General features: G+C 45.5%; 1 protein-coding gene across 1 annotated transcript in view; it reads right to left on the bottom strand.

The window, feature by feature from the left end:
- The window catches only part of LOC120062203 (PDZ and LIM domain protein 7-like), a 74,513-nt gene that overhangs the window by 16,700 nt on the left and 35,445 nt on the right, over nucleotides 1-22,368 (bottom strand). Inside the window, exons 4-7 of the mRNA XM_039012004.1 lie at nucleotides 12,258-12,316; nucleotides 11,767-12,004; nucleotides 7,685-7,865; nucleotides 3,627-3,747 (exon numbers count right to left, since the gene is read on the bottom strand). Of these exons, the coding sequence (XP_038867932.1) occupies nucleotides 3,627-3,747; nucleotides 7,685-7,865; nucleotides 11,767-12,004; nucleotides 12,258-12,316 (599 nt within the window). The remainder of the gene's footprint in view (nucleotides 1-3,626; nucleotides 3,748-7,684; nucleotides 7,866-11,766; nucleotides 12,005-12,257; nucleotides 12,317-22,368) is intronic.

The raw sequence follows: 22,368 nt of genomic DNA, 5'->3' as shown, positions 1-22,368 counted from the left end.
AGAGAGTGTGTCTGTGTGTGTGAGAGAGAGAGAGAGAGAGAGAGAGAGAGAGAGAGAGAGAGAGAGAGAGAGAGAGAGAGAGAGAGAGAGAGAGAGAGAGTGTGTGTCTGTGAGAGAGAGAGAGAGAGAGAGAGAGAGAGAGTGTGTGTCTGTGAGAGAGAGAGAGAGAGAGAGAGAGAGAGAGAGAGTGTGTGTCTGTGAGAGAGAGAGAGAGAGAGAGAGAGAGAGAGAGAGAGAGAGAGAGAGAGAGAGAGAGAGAGAGAGAGAGAGAGTGTGTGTGTGTGTGTGTGTGTGTGTGTGTGTGTGTGTGTGTGTGTGTGTGTGTGTGTGTGTGTGTGTGTGAGAGAGAGAGAGAGAGAGAGAGAGAGAGAGAGAGTGTGTATGTGTGTGTGTGTGAGAGATGTGTTATGACCCATGAAACCAATCACAGCAACACAATAGAGAAAGCAGAAGCTCCATTTATAAACTCAGCAAAAAAAAGAAACGTCCTCTCACTGTCAACTGCATTTATTTTCAGCTAAATATTTGTATGAACATAACTTCTTGCGACTACAGGGGGTGCTGTTCCGAATTAGCATTTTGTCGTCTCCAAATTAAACTGCCTAGTACTCAATTCTTGCTCGTACAATATGCATATTATTAATTCTATTGGATAGAAAACACTTTCTAGTTTCATACAAAGTTGGAATGATGTCTGTGGGTGACCCAGAACTCTTTCTACAGCGAAATCCATGACAGACAGTGAAAGGTCTGAGAGCGAAGCTCTGATTTCAGATCAGTTTTAAAAGTCTGTGTCTATCCTATGGAACGACACGAACTGCACCCGCCTTCCCCTGGATGTCAGTAACCAATGAGAAGTGGAATGGGCCTTCTGCGTAGCTCTCAGAGGTTATAAAGGACCAAGGAGTGAGGGTAGCCCCCCTTTCGACGCTCGCCTTTACGCAGGAAGACACCTCCGGATGCCATTTTCAAAGGCTCGGTTATCAACGTAAAATGTATCCGTCTGTAATTTAATTCGATATAGGACTTAGAAACATCATAAGGTAGTTAATTTAAACCGTTTTATAGCAATTTATATCCGTTTAGTGCGATTTTGATGCATTTCTATGTGAAGCACCGGGCACATTTCGGGGTCCCGGTCGAACGTTAGCGGGCATTTAGACGGACAAAGGACATCTTTCGACCAAAAGAAGATTAAACCCAAGAAAGAATACATTGCCCAAGAATCTGATGGAAGAACAGCTCAAAGTAAGCAATATTTAATATGATAAATCGTTGTTCTGTCGAAATATTTTAAACGCATATTTCGCCATTTTGTTTGGTATCGCGTCACTTGGCGAACCCTGTATTGAAAAGTAAGGATAATTTTAAAAATGTAAGTCAGCGGTTGCATTAAGAACTAATTTGTCTTTCGATTCCTGTCAACCCTGTATTTTTTAGTCAAGTATATGATTAGCTTTCAATTAAACTAGATCACTCTGATAGATGACGTCAGACATATTGAGGCTTGATTTCCTAGTATTTTTATTGTGTAACCACGGTTTTGTATGGCTAAATATGCACCTTTTCGAACAAACTGTATATGTATGTTGTAAAATGATGTTACAGGAGTGTCATCGGAAGAATTCTGAGAAGGTTAGTGAAAAAATTAATATATTTTGGCGATGATAACGTTATAGCTCCCTTTGCCTTGAATTCATGCTCTACTAACGTTTGTACATGTGGTATGCTAACTTATCGATTTATTGTGTTTTCGCTGAAAAACGCTTAGAAAATCTGAAATATGGTCTGAAATCACAAGAACTGTGTCTTTCCATTGCTATGCTTTGTCTATTTTTATGAAATGTTTTATGATGAGTAAATTGGTCATACACGTTGCTCTATCTAGTAATTCTAGTCGATTTGTGATGGTCGGTGCAATTGTAAACTGTGATTTCTACCTGAAATATGCACTTTTTTCTAACAACACCTATCCTATACCATAAATATGTTATCAGACTGTCATCTGATGAGTTTTTTTCTTGGTTTGTTGCTATCAATATCTTAGTTTAGCCGAATTGGTGATAGCTAGTGGTGGAGAGAGAAAATGGTGGACAAAGAAAGATGGTGTATTTTGCTAACGTGGTTAGCTAATAGATTTACATATTGTGTCTTCCCTGTAAAACATTTTAAAAAACAGAAATGATGGGTTTATTCACAAGATCTGTATCTTTCATCTGGTGTCTTGGACTTGTGATTTAATGATATTTAGATGCTACTATTTACTTGTGAAGCTATGCTAGCGATGCTAATCAGTGTGGGGGGGGTGGGGGGTGATCCCGGATACGGGGTTGATACTCGTGAAAGGATAACAAGATTCAAAAACTGAGACATAAACAGAACGAGCAGTATGGCTGGTGGCATTGTCATGCTGGAGGGTCATGTCAGGATGAGCCTGCAGGAAGGGTACCACATGAGGGAGGAGGATGTCTTCCCTGTAACACACAGCGTTGAGATTGCCTGCAATGACAACAAGCTCAGTCCGATGATGCTGTGACACACCGCCCCAGACCATGACGGACCCTCCACCTCCAAATCAATCCCGCTCCAGAGTACAGGCCTCGGTGTAACGCTCATTCCTTCTACGATAAATGTGAATCCGACCATCACCCCTGGTGAGACAAAACCGCGACTCGTCAGGGAAGAGCACTTTTTGCCAGTCCTGTCTGGTCCAGCGACGGTGGGTTTGTTCCCATAGGCGACGTTGTTGCCGGTGATGTCAGGTGAGGACCTCTCACTCTGAGTACTACAAGCCCTCAGTCTAGCCTCTCTCAACCTATTGCGGACAGTCTGAGCACTGATGGAGGGATTGTGTGTTCCTGGTGTAACTCGGGCAGTTGTTGTTGCCATCCTGTACCTGTTCCGCAGGTGTGATGTTCGGATGTACCGATCCTGTGCAGGTGTTGTTACACGTGGTTTGCCACTGCGAGGACGATCAGCTGTCCGTCCTGTCTCCCTGTAGCGCTGTCTTAGACGTCTCACAGTACGGACATTGCAATTCATTGCCCTGGCCACATCTGCAGTCCTCATGCCCCCTTGCAGCATGCCTAAGGCACGTTCACGCAGATGAGCAGAGACCCTGGGCATCTTTCTGTTGGTATTTTTCAGAGTCAGTAGAAAGGCCTCTTTAGTGTCCTAAGTTTTCATAACTGTGACCTTAATTGCCTACCGTCTGTAAGCTGTTTGTGTCTTAACGACCGTTCCACAGGTGCATGTTCATTAATTGTTTATGGTTCATTGAACAAACATGGGAAACAGTGTTTAAACCCTTTACAATGAAGATCTGTGAAATGTATGGATTTTTTACGAATCATCTTTGAAAGACAGGGTCCTGAAAAAAGGGACGTTTTCTTTTTTTTTGCTGAGTTTATAAACCAATAGACAAACACACAACATAAAAGTCAGCTAAGTAGATGCTCCCATATGACGTCATCATTTACAGAAGCAGAGCGAGAGAAGCACTGAGACAATCCGTCCACACCTAAGGCTGTAGTACATGTCGTTTAACTCAATACTTCTCTAACCTGACAACAGTTTTCCCTCTGTTTTGATTTGAAAAGTTCAAACCTCAACAGTCTAAGCCTCACCTTTCTCACAGTAAGGTTCTCCCTCCTCCATATAGAAGGCCTGGTTCCTGATGGGGCTCTTACAGGCAGCACACATGAAACACTGCACATGGTAGGTCATCTTCAGAGCATGCATGATATCCTACACAGAGGAAGGAAAGGGGGTCAGGTCTCAGCTTACAGGTACATTGTTTCCTGCTAAAACTAGCTTGTGGTCCACATTCCTCTCGTCTTGGAGTGTTTGTCCTATTTTTTTTATATATTTTTTTTATCTCAGCCCCCGTCCCCACAGGAACTCTTGGCTGTTGGTTGGCCATTATTTGTAAATACGAATTTGTTCTTAATTGACTTGGCTGGGTTTTCCGTGCATCGGCAAGACAGAAGAGCTAACCGTCGGTAAGACATGGGTTGATGGTCTATTTGTCAATAACAGCTGGTCCGCGAAATCTAATATTATAAGAAGTCTCAAGGTATTGCTCGCCAGAGGTAGAGTACCTCATGATAAGCTGTAGACCACACTATTTACCAAGAGAGACTGTACTCTCTATGTCAAGCGGTACCGGAGCGCCAAGTCTAGGTCCCAAAAGGTTCCTTAACATCTTCTACCCCCAAGCCATAAGACTGCTGAACAGTTAATCAAAATGGCCACCAGACTATTTACACTGCCCCCCCCCCTCCCTTGTTTTGTACAGTGCTGCTACTTGCTGTTTATTATCTATGCATAGTCACTTTACCCCTACCAACATGTACACATTACCTCAATAACCTACACTAACCAGCACATTGACTCCGTACCGGTACCCCCTATATATAGCCTCCACATTGACTCCGTACCGGTACCCCCTGTATATAGCCTCCACATTGACTCCGTACCGGTACCCCCTATATATAGCCTCCACATTGACTCTGTACCGGTGTCCCCTGTATATAGCCTCCACATTGACTCTGTACCGGTGTCCCCTGTATATAGCCTCCACATTGACTCTGTACCGGTGTCCCCTGTATATAGCCTCCACATTAACTCCGTACCGGTACCCCCTGTATATAGCCTCCACATTGACTCTGTACCGGTACCCCCTGTATATAGCCTCCACATTGACTCCGTACCGGTACCCCCTATATATAGCCTCCACATTGACTCCGTACCGGTACCCCCTATATATAGCCTCCACATTGACTCCGTACCAGTACCCCCTGTATATAGCCTCCACATTGACTCTGTACCGGTGTCCCCTGTATATAGCCTCCACATTGACTCTGTACCAGTACCCCCTGTATATAGCCTCCACATTGACTCTGTACCGGTACCCCCTGTATATAGCCTCCACATTGACTCTGTACTGGTACCCCCTGTATATAGCCTCCACATTGACTCTGTACCGGTACCCCCTGTATATAGCCTCCACATTGACTCCGTACCGGTACCCCCTGTATATAGCCTCCACATTGACTCTGTACTGGTACCCCCTGTATATAGCCTCCACATTGACTCTGTACCGGTACCCCCTGTATATAGCCTCCACATTGACTCCGTACCGGTACCCCCTGTATATAGCCTCCACATTGACTCTGTACCGGTACCCCCTGTATATAGCCTCCACATTGACTCTGTACCGTAATACCCTGTATATAGCCTCCACATTGACTCTGTACCGGTACCCCCTGTATATAGCCTCCACATTGACTCTGTACCGGTACCCCCTGTATATAGCCTCCACATTGACTCCGTACCGGTACCCCCTATATATAGCCTCCACATTGACTCCGTACCGGTACCCCCTATATATAGCCTCCACATTGACTCTGTACCGGTACCCCCTGTATATAGCCTCCACATTGACTCTGTACCGGTACCCCCTGTATATAGCCTCCACATTGACTCCGTACCGGTACCCCCTATATATAGCCTCCACATTGACTCCGTACCGGTACCCCCTGTATATAGCCTCCACATTGACTCTGTAACGGTACCCCCTGTATATAGCCTCCACATTGACTCCGTACCGGTACCCCCTGTATATAGCCTCCACATTGACTCTGTACCGGTACCCCCTGTATATAGCCTCCACATTGACTCCGTACCGGTACCCCCTGTATATAGCCTCGTTATTGTTATTTTGTGTGACTTTTTTTTGTACTTTAGTTTATTTTGTAAATATTTTCTTAACTCTTATTTTTCTTAAAACTGCATTGTTGGTTCAGGGTTTGTAAATAAGCATTTCACTGTAAGGTCTACTACACCTGTTGTATTCAGCATTTCACTGTAAGGTCTACTACACCTGTTGTATTCAGCATTTCACTGTAAGGTCTACTACACCTGTTGTATTCAGCATTTCACTGTGAGGTCTACTACACCTGTTGTATTCAGCATTTCACTGTGAGGTCTATTACACCTGTTGTATTCAGCATTTCACTGTGAGGTCTACTACACCTGTTGTATTCAGCATTTCACTGTGAGGTCTACTACACCTGTTGTATTCAGCATTTCACTGTAAGGTCTACTACACCTGTTGGATTCAGCATTTCACGGTAAGGTCTACTACACCTGTTGTATTCAGCATTTCACTGTGAGGTCTACTACACCTGTTGTATTCAGCATTTCACTGTAAGGTCTACTACACCTGTTGTATTCAGCATTTCACTGTAAGGTCTACTACACCTGTTGTATTCAGCATTTCACGGTAAGGTCTACTACACCTGTTGTATTCAGCATTTCACTGTAAGGTCTACTACACCTGTTGTATTCAGCATTTCACGGTAAGGTCTACTACACCTGTTGTATTCAGCATTTCACTGTGAGGTCTACTACACCTGTTGTATTCAGCATTTCACTGTAAGGTCTACTACACCTGTTGTATTCAGCATTTCACGGTAAGGTCTACTACACCTGTTGTATTCAGCATTTCACTGTAAGGTCTACTACACCTGTTGTATTCAGCATTTCACTGTGAGGTCTACTACACCTGTTGTATTCAGCATTTCACTGTGAGGTCTACTACACCTGTTGTATTCAGCATTTCACTGTGAGGTCTACTACACCTGTTGTATTCAGCATTTCACTGTAAGGTCTACTACACCTGTTGTATTCAGCATTTCACTGTAAGGTCTACTACACCTGTTGTATTCAGCATTTCACGGTAAGGTCTACTACACCTGTTGTATTCAGCATTTCACTGTGAGGTCTACTACACCTGTTGTATTCAGCATTTCACTGTAAGGTCTACTACACCTGTTGTATTCAGCATTTCACTGTGAGGTCTACTACACCTGTTGTATTCAGCATTTCACTGTAAGGTCTACTACACCTGTTGGATTCAGCATTTCACTGTAAGGTCTACTACACCTGTTGTATTCAGCATTTCACTGTAAGGTCTACTACACCTGTTGTATTCAGCATTTCACTGTAAGGTCTACTACACCTGTTGTATTCAGCATTTCACTGTAAGGTCTACACCTGTTGTATTCAGCATTTCACTGTAAGGTCTACACCTGTTGTATTCAGCATTTCACTGTGAGGTCTACTACACCTGTTGTATTCAGCATTTCACTGTGAGGTCTACTACACCTGTTGTATTCAGCATTTCACTGTAAGGTCTACACCTGTTGTATTCAGCATTTCACTGTAAGGTCTACACCTGTTGTATTCAGCATTTCACTGTGAGGTCTACACCTGTTGTATTCAGCATTTCACTGTAAGGTCTACCTACACCTGTTGTATTCAGCATTTCACTGTGAGGTCTACACCTGTTGTATTCAGCATTTCACTGTGAGGTCTACACCTGTTGTATTCAGCATTTCACTGTGAGGTCTACACCTGTTGTATTCAGCATTTCACTGTAAGGTCTACTACACCTGTTGTATTCAGCATTTCACTGTAAGGTCTACCTACACCTGTTGTATTCAGCATTTCACTGTGAGGTCTACACCTGTTGTATTCAGCATTTCACTGTGAGGTCTACACCTGTTGTATTCAGCGCATGTGACAAATAAAATTGTATTTGATTTGAAATAAAGATGACATAAAAAAAAACAAAAAAACTGTATTATCATGGATGATGGTAGAAAGACAGAGATCTTACCCCTATGATAATCTTCTTGCATTTGGCACAGTTGGGAGCGTATCGGTTATCATAACACTTGGTGCAGAAGACTGAGCCCCTCTCCTCAAAGAATCCTCCCTCATCCAACAACACCTTACACTGGGAACACTGGAACTCTTCTGGGTGCCAGGACTTACCCAGCGCCACCAGGTACCGGCCCCTATATATATATATATATACACATATACACACACACACAAGTTAAGCCCAGCTGGGAGTAACAGAAGTTTCTACTGTGCCTGTTAAGACACAGCTCTCTTTTAAATGGAAAATAGTGATCCTATCGTCGACTTACTGTATGTCTCCACTTAACTGTCAGATGGTTCCTAATCTAACAGTGTCAGGTCGTTCCAGTTCAAGAGAGAACAGTTCTTTTCTAAAAGGATAATGATGAAGTTATATAAAGACCAAGAGTATTCCCTGGTCAGGTAACATGGTGAGCAGTTCAATGAAATAAATCCAGTCTATTATGAAATGATAGTCTATGGAGTTTATCCTCTCTACTTTTTTTATCCTCTCTATAGTACACTACATTTTCATAAAGGACTGATGTAAGGAACAGCAGGTGTTGTATTGACCCGATATGGGGCTATTTTTTCATTCAGAATTTTGCCACAATTTTTTTTTGCAATATATAAATAATTGGGTGATATTTCAGGCTTGGCTGGCTCTATTGTTTATTAATCTAACAGACAGGGGGCAGTAGTAAATAAAGGCCTTGCAGTTATTAATCTAACAGACAGGGGGCAGTAGTAAATAAAGGCCTTGCAGTTATTAATCTAACAGACAGGGGGTAGTAGTAAATAAAGGCCTTGCAGTTATTAATCTAACAGACAGGGGGCAGTAGTAAATAAAGGCCTTGCAGTTATTAATCTAACAGACAGGGGGCAGTAGTAAATAAAGGCCTTGCAGTTATTAATCTAACAGACAGGAGGCAGTAGTAAATAAAGACTATGCAGTTATTAATCTAACAGACAGGGGGCAGTAGTAAATAAACACTATGCAGTTATTAATCTAACAGACAGGGGGCAGTAGTAAATAAAGACCATGCAGTTATTAATCTAACAGACAGGGGGCAGTAGTAAATAAAGACTATGCAGTTATTAATCTAACAGACAGGGGGCAGTAGTAAATAAAGGCCTTGCAGTTATTAATCTAACAGACAGTGAGCAGTAGTAAATAAAGGCCGTGCAGTTATTAATCTAACAGACAGGGGGCAGTAGTAAATAAAGACCATGCAGTTATTAATCTAACAGACAGGGGGCAGTAGTAAATAAAGACCTTGCAGTTATTAATCTAACAGACAGGGGGCAGTAGTAAATAAAGACCATGCAGTTATTAATCTAACAGACAGGGGGCAGTGGTATATAAAGGCCTTGCAGTTATTAATCTAACAGACAGGGGGCAGTAGTAAATAAAGGCCTTGCAGTTATTAATCTAACAGACAGGGGGCAGTAGTAAATAAAGACCATGCAGTTATTAATCTAACAGACAGGGGGCAGTAGTAAATAAAGACTATGCAGTTATTAATCTAACAGACAGGGGGCAGTAGTAAATAAAGACCTTGCAGTTATTAATCTAACAGACAGTGGGCAGTAGTAAATAAAGACCATGCAGTTATTAATCTAACAGACAGGGGGCAGTAGTAAATAAAGACCATGCAGTTATTAATCTAACAGACAGGGGGCAGTAGTAAATAAAGACCATGCAGTTATTAATCTAACAGACAGGGGGCAGTAGTAAATAAAGGCCTTGCAGTTATTAATCTAACAGACAGTGAGCAGTAGTAAATAAAGGCCGTGCAGTTATTAATCTAACAGACAGGGGGCAGTAGTAAATAAAGGCCTTGCAGTTATTAATCTAACAGACAGGGGGCAGTAGTAAATAAAGACCATGCAGTTATTAATCTAACAGACAGGGGGCAGTAGTAAATAAAGACTATGCAGTTATTAATCTAACAGACAGGGGGCAGTAGTAAATAAAGACCTTGCAGTTATTAATCTAACAGACAGTGGGCAGTAGTAAATAAAGACCATGCAGTTATTAATCTAACAGACAGGGGGCAGTAGTAAATAAAGACCATGCAGTTATTAATCTAACAGACAGGGGGCAGTAGTAAATAAAGACCATGCAGTTATTAATCTAACAGACAGGGGGCAGTAGTAAATAAAGACCATGCAGTTATTAATCTAACAGACAGGGGGCAGTAGTAAATAAAGACCATGCAGTTATTAATCTAACAGACAGGGGGCAGTAGTAAATAAAGACCATGCAGTTATTAATCTAACAGACAGAGGCAGTAGTAAATAAAGGCCTTGCAGTTATTAATCTAACAGACAGGGGGCAGTAGTAAATAAAGACCATGCAGTTATTAATCTAACAGACAGGGGGCAGTAGTAAATAAAGACCATGCAGTTATTAATCTAACAGACAGGGGGCAGTAGTAAATAAAGACCATGTAGTTATTAATCTAACAGACAGGGGGCAGTAGTAAATAAAGACCATGCAGTTATTAATCTAACAGACAGGGGGCAGTAGTAAATAAAGACCATGCAGTTATTAATCTAACAGACAGGGGGCAGTAGTAAATAAAGACCATGCAGTTATTAATCTAACAGACAGGGGGCAGTAGTAAATAAAGGCCATGCAGTTATTAATCTAACAGACAGGGGGCAGTAGTAAATAAAGACCAATACAGTTATTAATCTAACAGACAGGGGGCAGTAGTAAATAAAGACCATGCAGTTATTAATCTAACAGACAGGGGGCAGTGGTAAATAAAGACCATGCAGTTATTAATCTAACAGACAAGGGGCAGTAGTAAATAAAGACCAATACAGTTATTAATCTAACAGACAAGGGGCAGTAGTAAATAAAGACCAATACAGTTATTAATCTAACAGACAGGGGGCAGTGGTAAATAAAGGCCATGCAGTTATTAATATAACAGACAGGGGGCAGTAGTAAATAAAGGCCTTGCAGTTATTAATCTAACAGACAGGGGGCAGTAGTAAATAAAGGCCTTGCAGTTATTAATCTAACAGACAGGGGGCAGTAGTAAATAAAGACCATGCAGTTATTAATCTAACAGACAGTGAGCAGTAGTAAATAAAGGCCTTGCAGTTATTAATCTAACAGACAGGGGGCAGTAGTAAATAAAGGCCTTGCAGTTATTAATCTAACAGACAGGGGGCAGTAGTAAATAAAGACCATGCAGTTATTAATCTAACAGACAGGGGGCAGTAGTAAATAAAGACCATGCAGTTATTAATCTAACAGACAGGGGGCAGTAGTAAATAAAGACCATGCAGTTATTAATCTAACAGACAGGGGGCAGTAGTAAATAAAGACCATGCAGTTATTAATCTAACAGACAGGGGGCAGTAGTAAATAAAGACCATGCAGTTATTAATCTAACAGACAGGGGGCAGTAGTAAATAAAGGCTATGCAGTTATTAATCTAACAGACAGGGGGCGGTAGTAATTAAAGGCATTGCAGTTATTAATCTAACAGACAGGGGGCAGTAGTAAATAAAGGCCATACAGTTATTAATCTAACAGACAGTGAGCAGTAGTAAATAAAGGCCTTGCAGTTATTAATCTAACAGACAGGGGGCAGTAGTAAATAAAGACCATGCAGTTATTAATCTAACAGACAGGGGGCAGTAGTAAATAAAGACCATGCAGTTATTAATATAACAGACAGGGGGCAGTAGTAAATAAAGGCCTTGCAGTTATTAATCTAACAGACAGGGGGCAGTAGTAAATAAAGGCCATGCAGTTATTAATCTAACAGACAGGGGGCGGTAGTAATTAAAGGCATTGCAGTTATTAATCTAACAGACAGGGGGCAGTAGTAAATAAAGGCCATGCAGTTATTAATCTAACAGACAGGGGGCGGTAGTAATTAAAGGCCTTGCAGTTATTAATCTAAAAGACAGGGGGCGGTAGTAAATAAAGGCCTTGCAGTTATTAATCTAACAGACAGGGGGCGGTAGTAAATAAAGGCCTTTCCGTTATTCATCTAACAGACAGGGGCAGTACAGTCCTAGGGTTCCCACCTAATGATCTTGTTGCAGGCTCCACACAGAGGGGTCCTTCCGCTGTCCTCGGGTGCCTGCTGAGCTGCCTGTAGGATAGAGGAGCGATTCTGCATGGGCGTAGGCTGGGCCGGCTGTCTGTGCTGGGTCAGAACCGTACTGGTCTTGTCTGGGGCGTAACGGTCAGCGAACCCTGGGTCGGTCACCCACGGAGGACGTACCAGAGGACCAGCCTTGACTGGAGCTGGAGTCTTAGAGGCTGAAGAACCCAGAGAAATGTATTAATACAACACATTCAACAGGGAGACTCCTTATCTTATAAAGAATCATGGGAAATGTATGAATGATTATAGCACGTGTTACAATGTATTACTATGCTTATAGTATGTGCTATAATACATATTTCAAAGCTTATAACATGTTATAATGCATCTAACTAATAAATAAAAGGCTTGGATTATTGTTATAATTACCAGAACCTGTCATTTGAACTCTGAACTGCAGAGACTCACCATCAGGTTTGTCTGCTGTCTGGGTCTGAGCCTTAGCAGGTGACAGAGAGGCCTTGATGCTGGGGAGAAAAACACACTCCCTTAGGAACAGTTGCTAGAGGGTTACCATGGTGACTCAGAAGAGGTAGAGCGGCAGCAGTGGCTGACATTATCATCATCATCATCGAGGGAGTTCTGTGTTCATTTTTAAATGGAAGGAGCATAATGGTCAAATCATTGCGAGGATTGCTCCCTTATCTCTCTGTGACTATACCACCACTTACAGAAAGTGGACTGGGAAAACAGACAAACACAGTCTGCTTAAACTAGTAACACACAAACAATGATACGTTTTCCTGTCTTTATTGAACACACAGTGTAAACATTCACAGTGCAGGGTGGGAAAAGTATGTGAACCCTTGGATTTAATAACTGGTTGATCCTCCTTTGGCAGCAATAACCTCAACCAAACGTTTTCTGTAGTTGTGGATCAGACCTGCACTAAGGTCAGGAGGAATTTTGGACCATTCCTCTTTAAAAAACTGTTTCAGTTCAGCAATATTCTTGGGATGTCTGGTGTGAACCGCTCTCTTGAGGTAATGCCACAGCATCTCAATCAGGTTGAGGTCAGGACTCTGACTGGGCCACTCCAGAAGGTGTATTGTCTTCTGGTGAAGCCATTTTGTTATTGATTTACTTCTGTGTTTTGGGTCGTTGCCCTGTTGCACCACCCAACTTCTGTTGCGCTTCAATTGGTGGACAGATAGCCTTACGTTCTCCTGCAAAATGTCTTGATAATCTTGGGAATTCATATTCCCATCGATGATAGCAAGCTGTCCAGGCCCTGATGCAGTAAAGCAGATCCAAACCATGAAGCTCAATCCACCATACTTTACAGTAGGGATGAGGTTTTGATGTTGGTGTGCTGTGCTTTTCTTCTCCACATAGTGTTGTGTGTTCCTTCCAAATAACTCAACTGTAGTTTAATCTGTCCACAGAATATTTTTCCAGTAGCACTGTGGAACATCCAGGTGTACTTTTGCAAACTTCAGACGTGCAGCAATGTTTTTTTGGACAGCAGTGGCTTCTTCCCGTGGTGTCCTCCCATGAACATTCTTGTTTAGTGTTTTACGTATTGTAGACTCGTCAACAGAGATGTTAGCATGTTCCAGAGATTTCTGTACGTCTTTAGCTGACACCCTAGGATTCTTCTTAACCTCATTGAGCATTCTGCACTGTGCTCTTCTAGTCATCTTTGCAGGACGGCCACTCCTAGGGAGAGTAGCAACAGTGCTGAACTTTCTCCATTTATAGACAATTTGTTTTACAGTGGACTGATGAACATCAAGGCTTTTAGAGATACTTTTGTAACCCTTTCCAGCTTTATGCAAGTCAACAATTCTTAATCTTATGTCTTCTGAGATCTCTTTAGTTCGAGGCATGGTTCACATCAGGCAATGCTTCTTGTGAATAACAAACTCAAATTTTGTGAGTGTTTTTCTGGGGCAAGGCAGCTCTAACCAACATCTCCAATCTGGTCTCATTGATTGGACTCCAGGTCAGCTGACTACTGACTCCAATTAGCTTTTGGAGAAGTCATTAGACTAGGGGTTCACATACTTTTCCCAACCTACTGTCACGTTCCTGACCTGTTTTCCTTGTTTTTGTATGTGTTTAGTTGATCAGGGCGTGAGTTGGGGTGGGCATTCTATGTATTGTGTTTCTATGTTGGGTTTAATGTGTTGCCTGGTATGGTTCTCAATTAGAGGCAGGTGTTTGACGTTTCCTCTGATTGAGAACCATATTAAGGTAGGCTGTTCTCACTGTTTGTTTGTGGGTGATTGTTCCTGTGTCTGTTTGCACCACACGGGACTGTTTCGTTTGTTCGTTCGTTTTAGGTAGTCTGTTCCTGTTTCATGCGTTCTTCGTGTTTATGTAAGTTCTTGTTCAGGTCAGTCTACGTCGTTTGTTATTTTGTAATCAATTCAAGTGTTCTTCGTGTTTCGTCTTTCATTTAATAAATTCATTATGTCTACATTCAACGCTGCATTTTGGTCCGACCCTTACTCCTCCTCCGAGGAGGAGGCAGTAGACAGCCGTAACACCTACACTGTGAATGTTTAAATTATGTATTCAATATAGACAAGAAAAATACAATAATTTCTGTGTTTTTAGTTTAAGCAGACTGTGTTTGTCTGTTGTTGTGACTTAGATGAAGATCAAATCTAATTTTAAGACCAATTTATGCAAAACTCAAAAGGCTTCACATACCTTTTCTTGCCATTGTAGAGTAGGAGTCGGCAACAGGCCACACAAAGTTTTTAGTGAAAACATTGTTTTTTGGGGGAGGGGGATAATACAAAAAAAGTTCTTGTTCAGGTCAGTCTACGTCGTTTGTTATTTTGTAATCAATTCAAGTGTTCTTCGTGTTTCGTCTTTCATTTAATAAATTCATTATGTCTACATTCAACGCTGCATTTTGGTCCGACCCTTACTCCTCCTCCTCATCCGAGGAGGAGGCAGTAGACAGCCGTAACAGAATCACCCACCAACCAAGGACCAAGCGGCGTGGGAGAAAGCAACAGCGATCGCAGGATTCATGGACATGGGAGGAAATATTGGACGGAAAAGGTCCATGGGCACAGCCAGGAGAATATCGCCGCCCTCGTGAAGAGCTGGAGGCAGCTAAAGCCGAGAGGCGGTGGTATGAGGAGGCAGCACGGAAGCGAGGCTGGAAACCTGTGAGTCAAGCCCAAAAATGTCTTGTGGGGGGGGGCTACAAGGGAGTGTGGCGAAGTCAGGTAGGAGACCTGCGCCAACTCCCCGAGCTTACCGTGGAGAGCGAGAGTACGGGCAGACACCGTGTTATGCGGTAGAGCGCACAGTGTCTCCTGTACGTGTGCATAGCCCGGTGCGGGTTATTCCACCTCCCCGCACTGGCAGGGCTAGATTGAGTATTGAGCCGGATGTCATGAAGCCGGCCCAACGCATCTGGCCATCAGTGCGTCTCCTCGGGCCGGCATACATGGCACCAGCCTTACGCATGGTGTCCCCGGTTCGCATACACAGCCCAGTGCGGGTTATTCCACCTCCCCGCACTGGTCGGGCGACGGGGAGCATACAACCAGGTAAGGTTGGGCAGGCTCAGTGCTCAAGGGAGCCAGTACGCCTGCATGGTCCGGTATATCCGGCGCCACGTCCCCGCCCCAGCCCAGTACCACCAGTGCCGGCACCACGCACCAAGCCTCCTGTGCGTCTCCAGAGCCCTGTTCCTCCTCCACGCACTAGCCCTATGGTGCGTGTCTCCTGCCCATTACCACCAGTGCCTACACCACGCACTAAGCCTCCTGTGCGCCTCCAGAGTCCTGTGCGTCCTGTTGCTGCTCCCCGCACTAGCCTGAAGGTGCGTGTCCTTAGCCCGGTACCTCCAGTTCCGGCACCACGCACCAGGCCTACAGTGCGCCTCAGCCGGCCAGAGTCTGCCGTCTGCCCAACGGCGCCTGAACTGCCCGTCTGCCCAACGGCGCCTGAACTGCCCGTCTGCCCAACGCCGTCTGAGCTGTCCGTCTGCCAAGCGCCGCATGAACTGCCCGTCTGTACTGAGCCTTCAAAGCCGCCCGTCTGTACTGAGCCTGCAAAGCCGCCCGTCTGTACTGAGCCTTCAAAGCCGCCCGTCTGTCATGAGCCTTCAGAGCCATCTGCCAGACAGGAGCCGCTAGAGCCGTCCGCCAGACAGGAGCCGCTAGAGCCGTCCGCCAGACAGGAGCCGCTAGAGCCGTCCGCCAGACAGGAGCCGCTAGAGCCGTCCGCTAGACAGGATCCGCTAGAGCCGTCCGCCAGACAGTAGCAGCCAGAGCCTTCCGCCAGACAGGAGCAGCCAGAGCCTTCCGCCAGACATGAGCAGCCAGAGCCTTCAGCCAGCCATGAGCAGCCAGAGCCTTTAGCCAGCCATGAGCAGCCAGAGCCACCAGCCAGCCATGAGCAGCCAGCCAGCCATGAGCAGCCAGAGCCGCCAGCCAGCCATGAGCAGCCAGAGCCGCCAGCCAGCCATGAGCAGCCAGAGCCGCCAGCCAGCCAGAGCCGCCAGCCAGCCATGAGCAGCCAGAGCCGCCAGCCAGCCATGAGCAGCAAGAGCCGCCAGCCAGCCATGAGCAGCCAGAGCCGCCAGCCAGCCATGAGCAGCCAGAGCCAGCCAGCCAGAATCCGCCAGAGCCAGCCAGCCAGGATCCGCCAGAGCCAGCCAGCCAGGATCCGCCAGAGCCAGCCAGCCAGGATACGCCAGAGCCAGCCAGCCAGGATCCGCCAGAGCCAGCCAGCCAGGATCCGCCAGAGCCAGCCAGCCAGGATCCGCCAGAGCCAGCCAGCCAGGATCCGCCAGAGCCAGCCAGCCAGGATCCGCCAGAGCCAGCCAGCCAGGATCCGCCATAGCCAGCCAACCAGGATCCGCCAGAGCCAGCCAGCCAGGATCCGCCAGAGCCAGGATCCGCCAGAGCCAGCCAGCCAGGATCCGCCAGCCAGGATCCGCCAGAGCCAGCCAGCCAGGATCCGCCAGAGCCAGCCAGCCAGGATCCGCCAGAGCCAGCCAGCCAGGATCCGCCAGAGCCAGCCAGCCAGGATCCGCCAGCCAGTCCGGAGCTGCCCCTCAGTCCGGAGCTGCCCCTCAGTCCGGAGCTGCCCCTCAGTCCGGAGCTGCCCCTCATTCCGGTGTTGCCCCTCATTCCGGTGTTGCCCCTTAGTCCGGTGCTGCCCCTTAATCCAGTGGGGTTCATTTGGAGGGTGGCCATTTGGAGGAGGCTACGGAAGCGGGGTTTGACTATGGTGGGGTGGGGACCACGTCCGGAGCCGGAGCCGCCACCGTGGACAGATGCCCACCCAGACCCTCCCCTAGACTTTAGGTGGTGCGCCCAGAGTTCGCACCTTGAGGGGGGGGTTCTGTCACGTTCCTGACCTGTTTTCCTTGTTTTTGTATGTGTTTAGTTGGTCAGGGCGTGAGTTGGGGTGGGCATTCTATGTTATGTGTTTCTATGTTGGGTTAAATGTGTTGCCTGATATGGTTCTCAATTGGAGGCAGGTGTTTGACGTTTCCTCTGATTGAGAACCATATTAAGGTAGGCTGTTCTCACTGTTTGTTTGTGGGTGATTGTTCCTGTGTCTGTTTGCACCACACGGGACTGTTTCGTTTGTTCGTTCTTTTTAGGTAGTCTGTTCCTGTTTCATGCGTTCTTCGTGTTTATGTAAGTTCTTGTTCAGGTCAGTCTACGTCGTTTGTTATTTTGTAATCAATTCAAGTGTTCTTCGTGTTTCGTCTTTCATTTAATAAATTCATTATGTCTACATTCAACGCTGCATTTTGGTCCGACCCTTACTCCTCCTCCTCCGAGGAGGCAGTAGACAGCCGTAACACCTACACTGTGAATGTTTAAATTATGTATTCAATATAGACAAGAAAAATACAATAATTTCTGTGTTTTTAGTTTAAGCAGACTGTGTTTGTCTGTTGTTGTGACTTAGATGAAGATCAAATCTAATTTTAAGACCAATTTATGCAAAACTCAAAAGGCTTCACATACCTTTTCTTGCCATTGTAGAGTAGGAGTCGGCAACAGGCCACACAAAGTTTTTAGTGAAAACATTGTTTTTTGGGGGAGGGGGATAATACAAAAAATGACCACGAATTCAGCTAAAATATACAGTTGAAATCAGACGTTTACAGACACTTAGGTTGAAGTCATTAAAACTCGTTTTTCAACCACTCCACAAATTTTGTGTTAACAAACTATAGTTTTGGCAAGTCGGTTAGGACATCTACTTTGTGCATGACACAAGTCATCTTTCCAACAATTGTTTACAGACAGATTATTTCAATTATAATTCACTGTATCACAATCCCAGTGGGTCAGAAGTTTACATACACTAAGTTGACTGTGCCTTTAAACAGCTTGGAAAATTCCAGAAAATTATGTCATGGCTTTAGAATCTTCATAATTTGAGTCAATTGGAGGTGTACCTGTGGATGTATTTCAAGGCCTACCTTCGAACTCAATGCCTCTTTGCTTGACATCATGGGAAAATCAAAGGAAATCAGCCAAGACCTCAGAAAAAGAATTGTAGACCTCCACAAGTCTGGTTCATCCTTGGGAGCAATTTCCAAATGCCTGAAGGTACCACATTCATGTGTACAAACAATACCGCTCAGGAAGGAGACACGTTCTGTCTCCTAGAGATGAACGTGCTTTGGTGCAAAAAGTGCAAATCAATCCCAGAACAGCAGCAAAGGACCTTGTGAAGATGCTGGAGGAAACAGGTATAAACAAAGTATCTATATCCACAGTAAAACGAGTCCTATATCGACATAACCTGAAAGGCCGCTCAGCTAGGAAGAAGCCACTGCTCCAAAACCGCCATTAAAAAGCCAGACTACGGTTTGCAACTGCACATGGGGACAAGGATCGTACTTTTCGGAAAATGTCCTCTGGTCTGATGAAGCAAAAATAGAACTGTTTGGTCATAATGACCATCGTCAGGAAAGGAAAAAGTGGGGGGCTTGCAAGCCAAAGAACACCATCCCAACCGTGAAGCACGGGGGTGGCAGCATCATGTTGTGGGGGTGCTTTGCTGCAGGAGGGACTGGTGCACTTCACAAAACAGATGGCATCATTTACATTTTAGTCATTTAGCAGACGCTCTTATCCATGAGGAGAGAAAATTATTCTGGATATATTGAAGCAACATCTCAAGACATCAGTCAGGAAGTTAAAGCTTGGTCGGAAATGGGTCTTCCAAATGGACAATGACCCCACGCATACTCCCAAAGTTGAGGCAAAATGGCTTAAGGACAACAAAGTCAAGGTATTGGAGTGGCCATCACAAAGCCCGACCTCAATCCTATAGAAAGGACTGTGGTCAGAACTGAAAAAGTGTGTGCGAGCAAGGAGGCCTAAAAACCTGACTCAGTTTCACCAGCTCTGTCAGGAGGAATGGGCCAAAATTCACCCAACTTATTGTGGGGAGCTTGTGGAAGGCTACTTCCGTTTGACCCAACGTTTGACCCAAGTTAAACAATTTAAAGGCAATGCTACCAAATACTAATTGAGTGTATGTAAACTTATGACCCACTGGGAATGTGATGAAAGAAATAAAATCTGAAATAAATCATTCTCTCTGCTATTACTCTGACATTTCACATTCTTAAAATAAAGTGGTGATCCTAACTGACCTAAAACAGGGAATTTTTATTTGGATTATATGTCAGGAATTGTTGAAAAACTGAGTTTAAAATGTATTTGGCTAAGGTGAATGTAAACTTCCACTTCAACTGAATTTAATTTAGGAAATCTGTTCCCAAGTATTCCCACTTGAAAGAGACGTGATCGTGCCTCAATGTAATTAAGGTATAGAATGACTGTAAATTAGAATTTGTTATTTTTAACTATGACGGCCTACTCCGGCCAAACTCTAACCCGGATGACGCTGGGCCAATTGTGCGCCGCACTATGGAACTCCCAATCATGGCCGGGTTGTGATACAGCCTGGAATCGAACCAGGGTCTATAGTGACACCTCTAGCCCTGAGATGCAGTGCCTTAGACCTCTGCGCCACACGGGAGCCCTGGGCTTAGTTGTGATCCCCCCCAACCATCCACTCCGACATCTGTAGAGTTAGTAGCATCTGTCTCAGTAACAGGTGTCTACAGCCGTCTCAGTAACAGGTGTCTACAGCCGTCTCAGTAACAGGTGTCTACAGCCGTCTCAGTAACAGGTGTCTACAGCCGTCTCAGTAACAGGTGTCTACAGCCGTCTCAGTAACAGGTGTCTACAGCCGTCTCAGTAACAGGTGTCTACAGCCGTCTCAGTAACAGGTGTCTACAGCCGTTTCAGTAACAGGTGTCTACAGCCGTCTCAGTAACAGCCGTCTCAGTAACAGCCGTCTCAGTAACAGCCGTCTCAGTAACAGCCGTCTCAGTAACAGGTGTCTACAGCCGTCTCAGTAACAGGTGTCTACAGCCGTCTCAGTAACAGGTGTCTACAGCCGTCTCAGTAACAGGTGTCTACAGCCGTCTCAGTAACAGGTGTCTACAGCCGTCTCAGTAACAGGTGTCTACAGCCGTCTCAGTAACAGGTGTCTACAGCCGTCTCAGTAACAGGTGTCTACAGCCGTCTCAGTAACAGCCGTCTCAGTAACAGGTGTCTACAGCCGTCTCAGTAACAGGTGTCTACAGCCGTCTCAGTAACAGGTGTCTACAGCCGTCTCAGTAACAGGTGTCTACAGCCGTCTCAGTAACAGGTGTCTACAGCCGTCTCAGTAACAGGTGTCTACAGCCGTCTCAGTAACAGGTGTCTACAGCCGTCTCAGTAACAGGTGTCTACAGCCGTCTCAGTATCAGGTGTCTACAGCCGTCTCAGTAACAGGTGTCTACAGCCGTCTCAGTAACAGGTGTCTACAGCCGTCTCAGTAACAGGTGTCTACAGCCGTCTCAGTAACAGGTGTCTACAGCCGTCTCAGTAACAGGTGTCTACAGCCGTCTCAGTAACAGGTGTCTACAGCCGTCTCAGTAACAGGTGTCTACAGCCGTCTCAGTAACAGCCGTCTCAGTAACAGGTGTTTACAGCCGTCTCAGTAACAGGTGTCTACAGCCGTCTCAGTAACAGGTGTCTCAGTAACAGGTGTCTACAGCCGTCTCAGTAACAGCCATCTCAGTAACAGGTGTCTACAGCCGTCTCAGTAACAGGTGTCTACAGCCGTCTCAGTAACAGGTGTCTACAGCCGTCTCAGTAACAGGTGTTTACAGCCGTCTCAGTAACAGGTGTCTACAGCCGTCTCAGTAACAGGTGTCTACAGCCGTCTCAGTAACAGGTGTCTACAGCCGTCTCAGTAACAGGTGTCTACAGCCGTCTCAGTAACAGGTGTCTACAGCCGTCTCAGTAACAGCCGTCTCAGTAACAGGTGTCTACAGCCGTCTCAGTAACAGGTGTCTACAGCCGTCTCAGTAACAGCCGTCTCAGTAACAGCCGTCTCAGTAACAGGTGTCTACAGCCGTCTCAGTAACAGGTGTCTACAGCCGTCTCAGTAACAGGTGTCTACAGCCGTCTCAGTAACAGGTGTCTACAGCCGTCTCAGTAACAGGTGTCTACAGCCGTCTCAGTAACAGGTGTCTACAGCCGTCTCAGTAACAGGTGTCTACAGCCGTCTCAGTAACAGGTGTCTACAGCCGTCTCAGTAACAGGTGTCTACAGCCGTCTCAGTAACAGGTGTCTACAGCCGTCTCAGTAACAGGTGTCTACAGCCGTCTCAGTAACAGGTGTCTACAGCCGTCTCAGTAACAGGTGTCTACAGCCGTCTCAGTAACAGGTGTCTACAGCCGTCTCAGTAACAGGTGTCTACAGCCGTCTCAGTAACAGGTGTCTACAGCCGTCTCAGTAACAGGTGTCTACAGCCGTCTCAGTAACAGGTGTCTACAGCCGTCTCAGTAACAGGTGTCTACAGCCGTCTCAGTAACAGGTGTCTACAGCCGTCTCAGTAACAGGTGTCTACAGCCGTCTCAGTAACAGGTGTCTACAGCCGTCTCAGTAACAGGTGTCTACAGCCGTCTCAGTAACAGGTGTTACAGCCGTCTCAGTAACAGGTGTCTACAGCCGTCTCAGTAACAGCCGTCTCAGTAACAGGTGTCTACAGCCGTCTCAGTAACAGGTGTCTACAGCCGTCTCAGTAACAGCCGTCTCAGTAACAGCCGTCTCAGTAACAGGTGTCTACAGCCGTCTCAGTAACAGGTGTCTACAGCCGTCTCAGTAACAGGTGTCTACAGCCGTCTCAGTAACAGGTGTCTACAGCCGTCTCAGTAACAGGTGTCTACAGCCGTCTCAGTAACAGGTGTCTACAGCCGTCTCAGTAACAGGTGTCTACAGCCGTCTCAGTATCAGGTGTCTACAGCCGTCTCAGTAACAGGTGTCTACAGCCGTCTCAGTAACAGGTGTCTACAGCCGTCTCAGTAACAGGTGTCTACAGCCGTCTCAGTAACAGGTGTCTACAGCCGTCTCAGTAACAGGTGTCTACAGCCGTCTCAGTAACAGCCGTCTCAGTAACAGGTGTCTACAGCCGTCTCAGTAACAGGTGTCTACAGCCGTCTCAGTAACAG

The sequence above is a fragment of the Salvelinus namaycush genome, chromosome 17 (assembly GCF_016432855.1).
Source record: "Salvelinus namaycush isolate Seneca chromosome 17, SaNama_1.0, whole genome shotgun sequence".
Classification (NCBI taxonomy): domain Eukaryota; kingdom Metazoa; phylum Chordata; class Actinopteri; order Salmoniformes; family Salmonidae; genus Salvelinus; species Salvelinus namaycush.
This window is presented reverse-complemented; position numbering and strand designations above follow the sequence as displayed.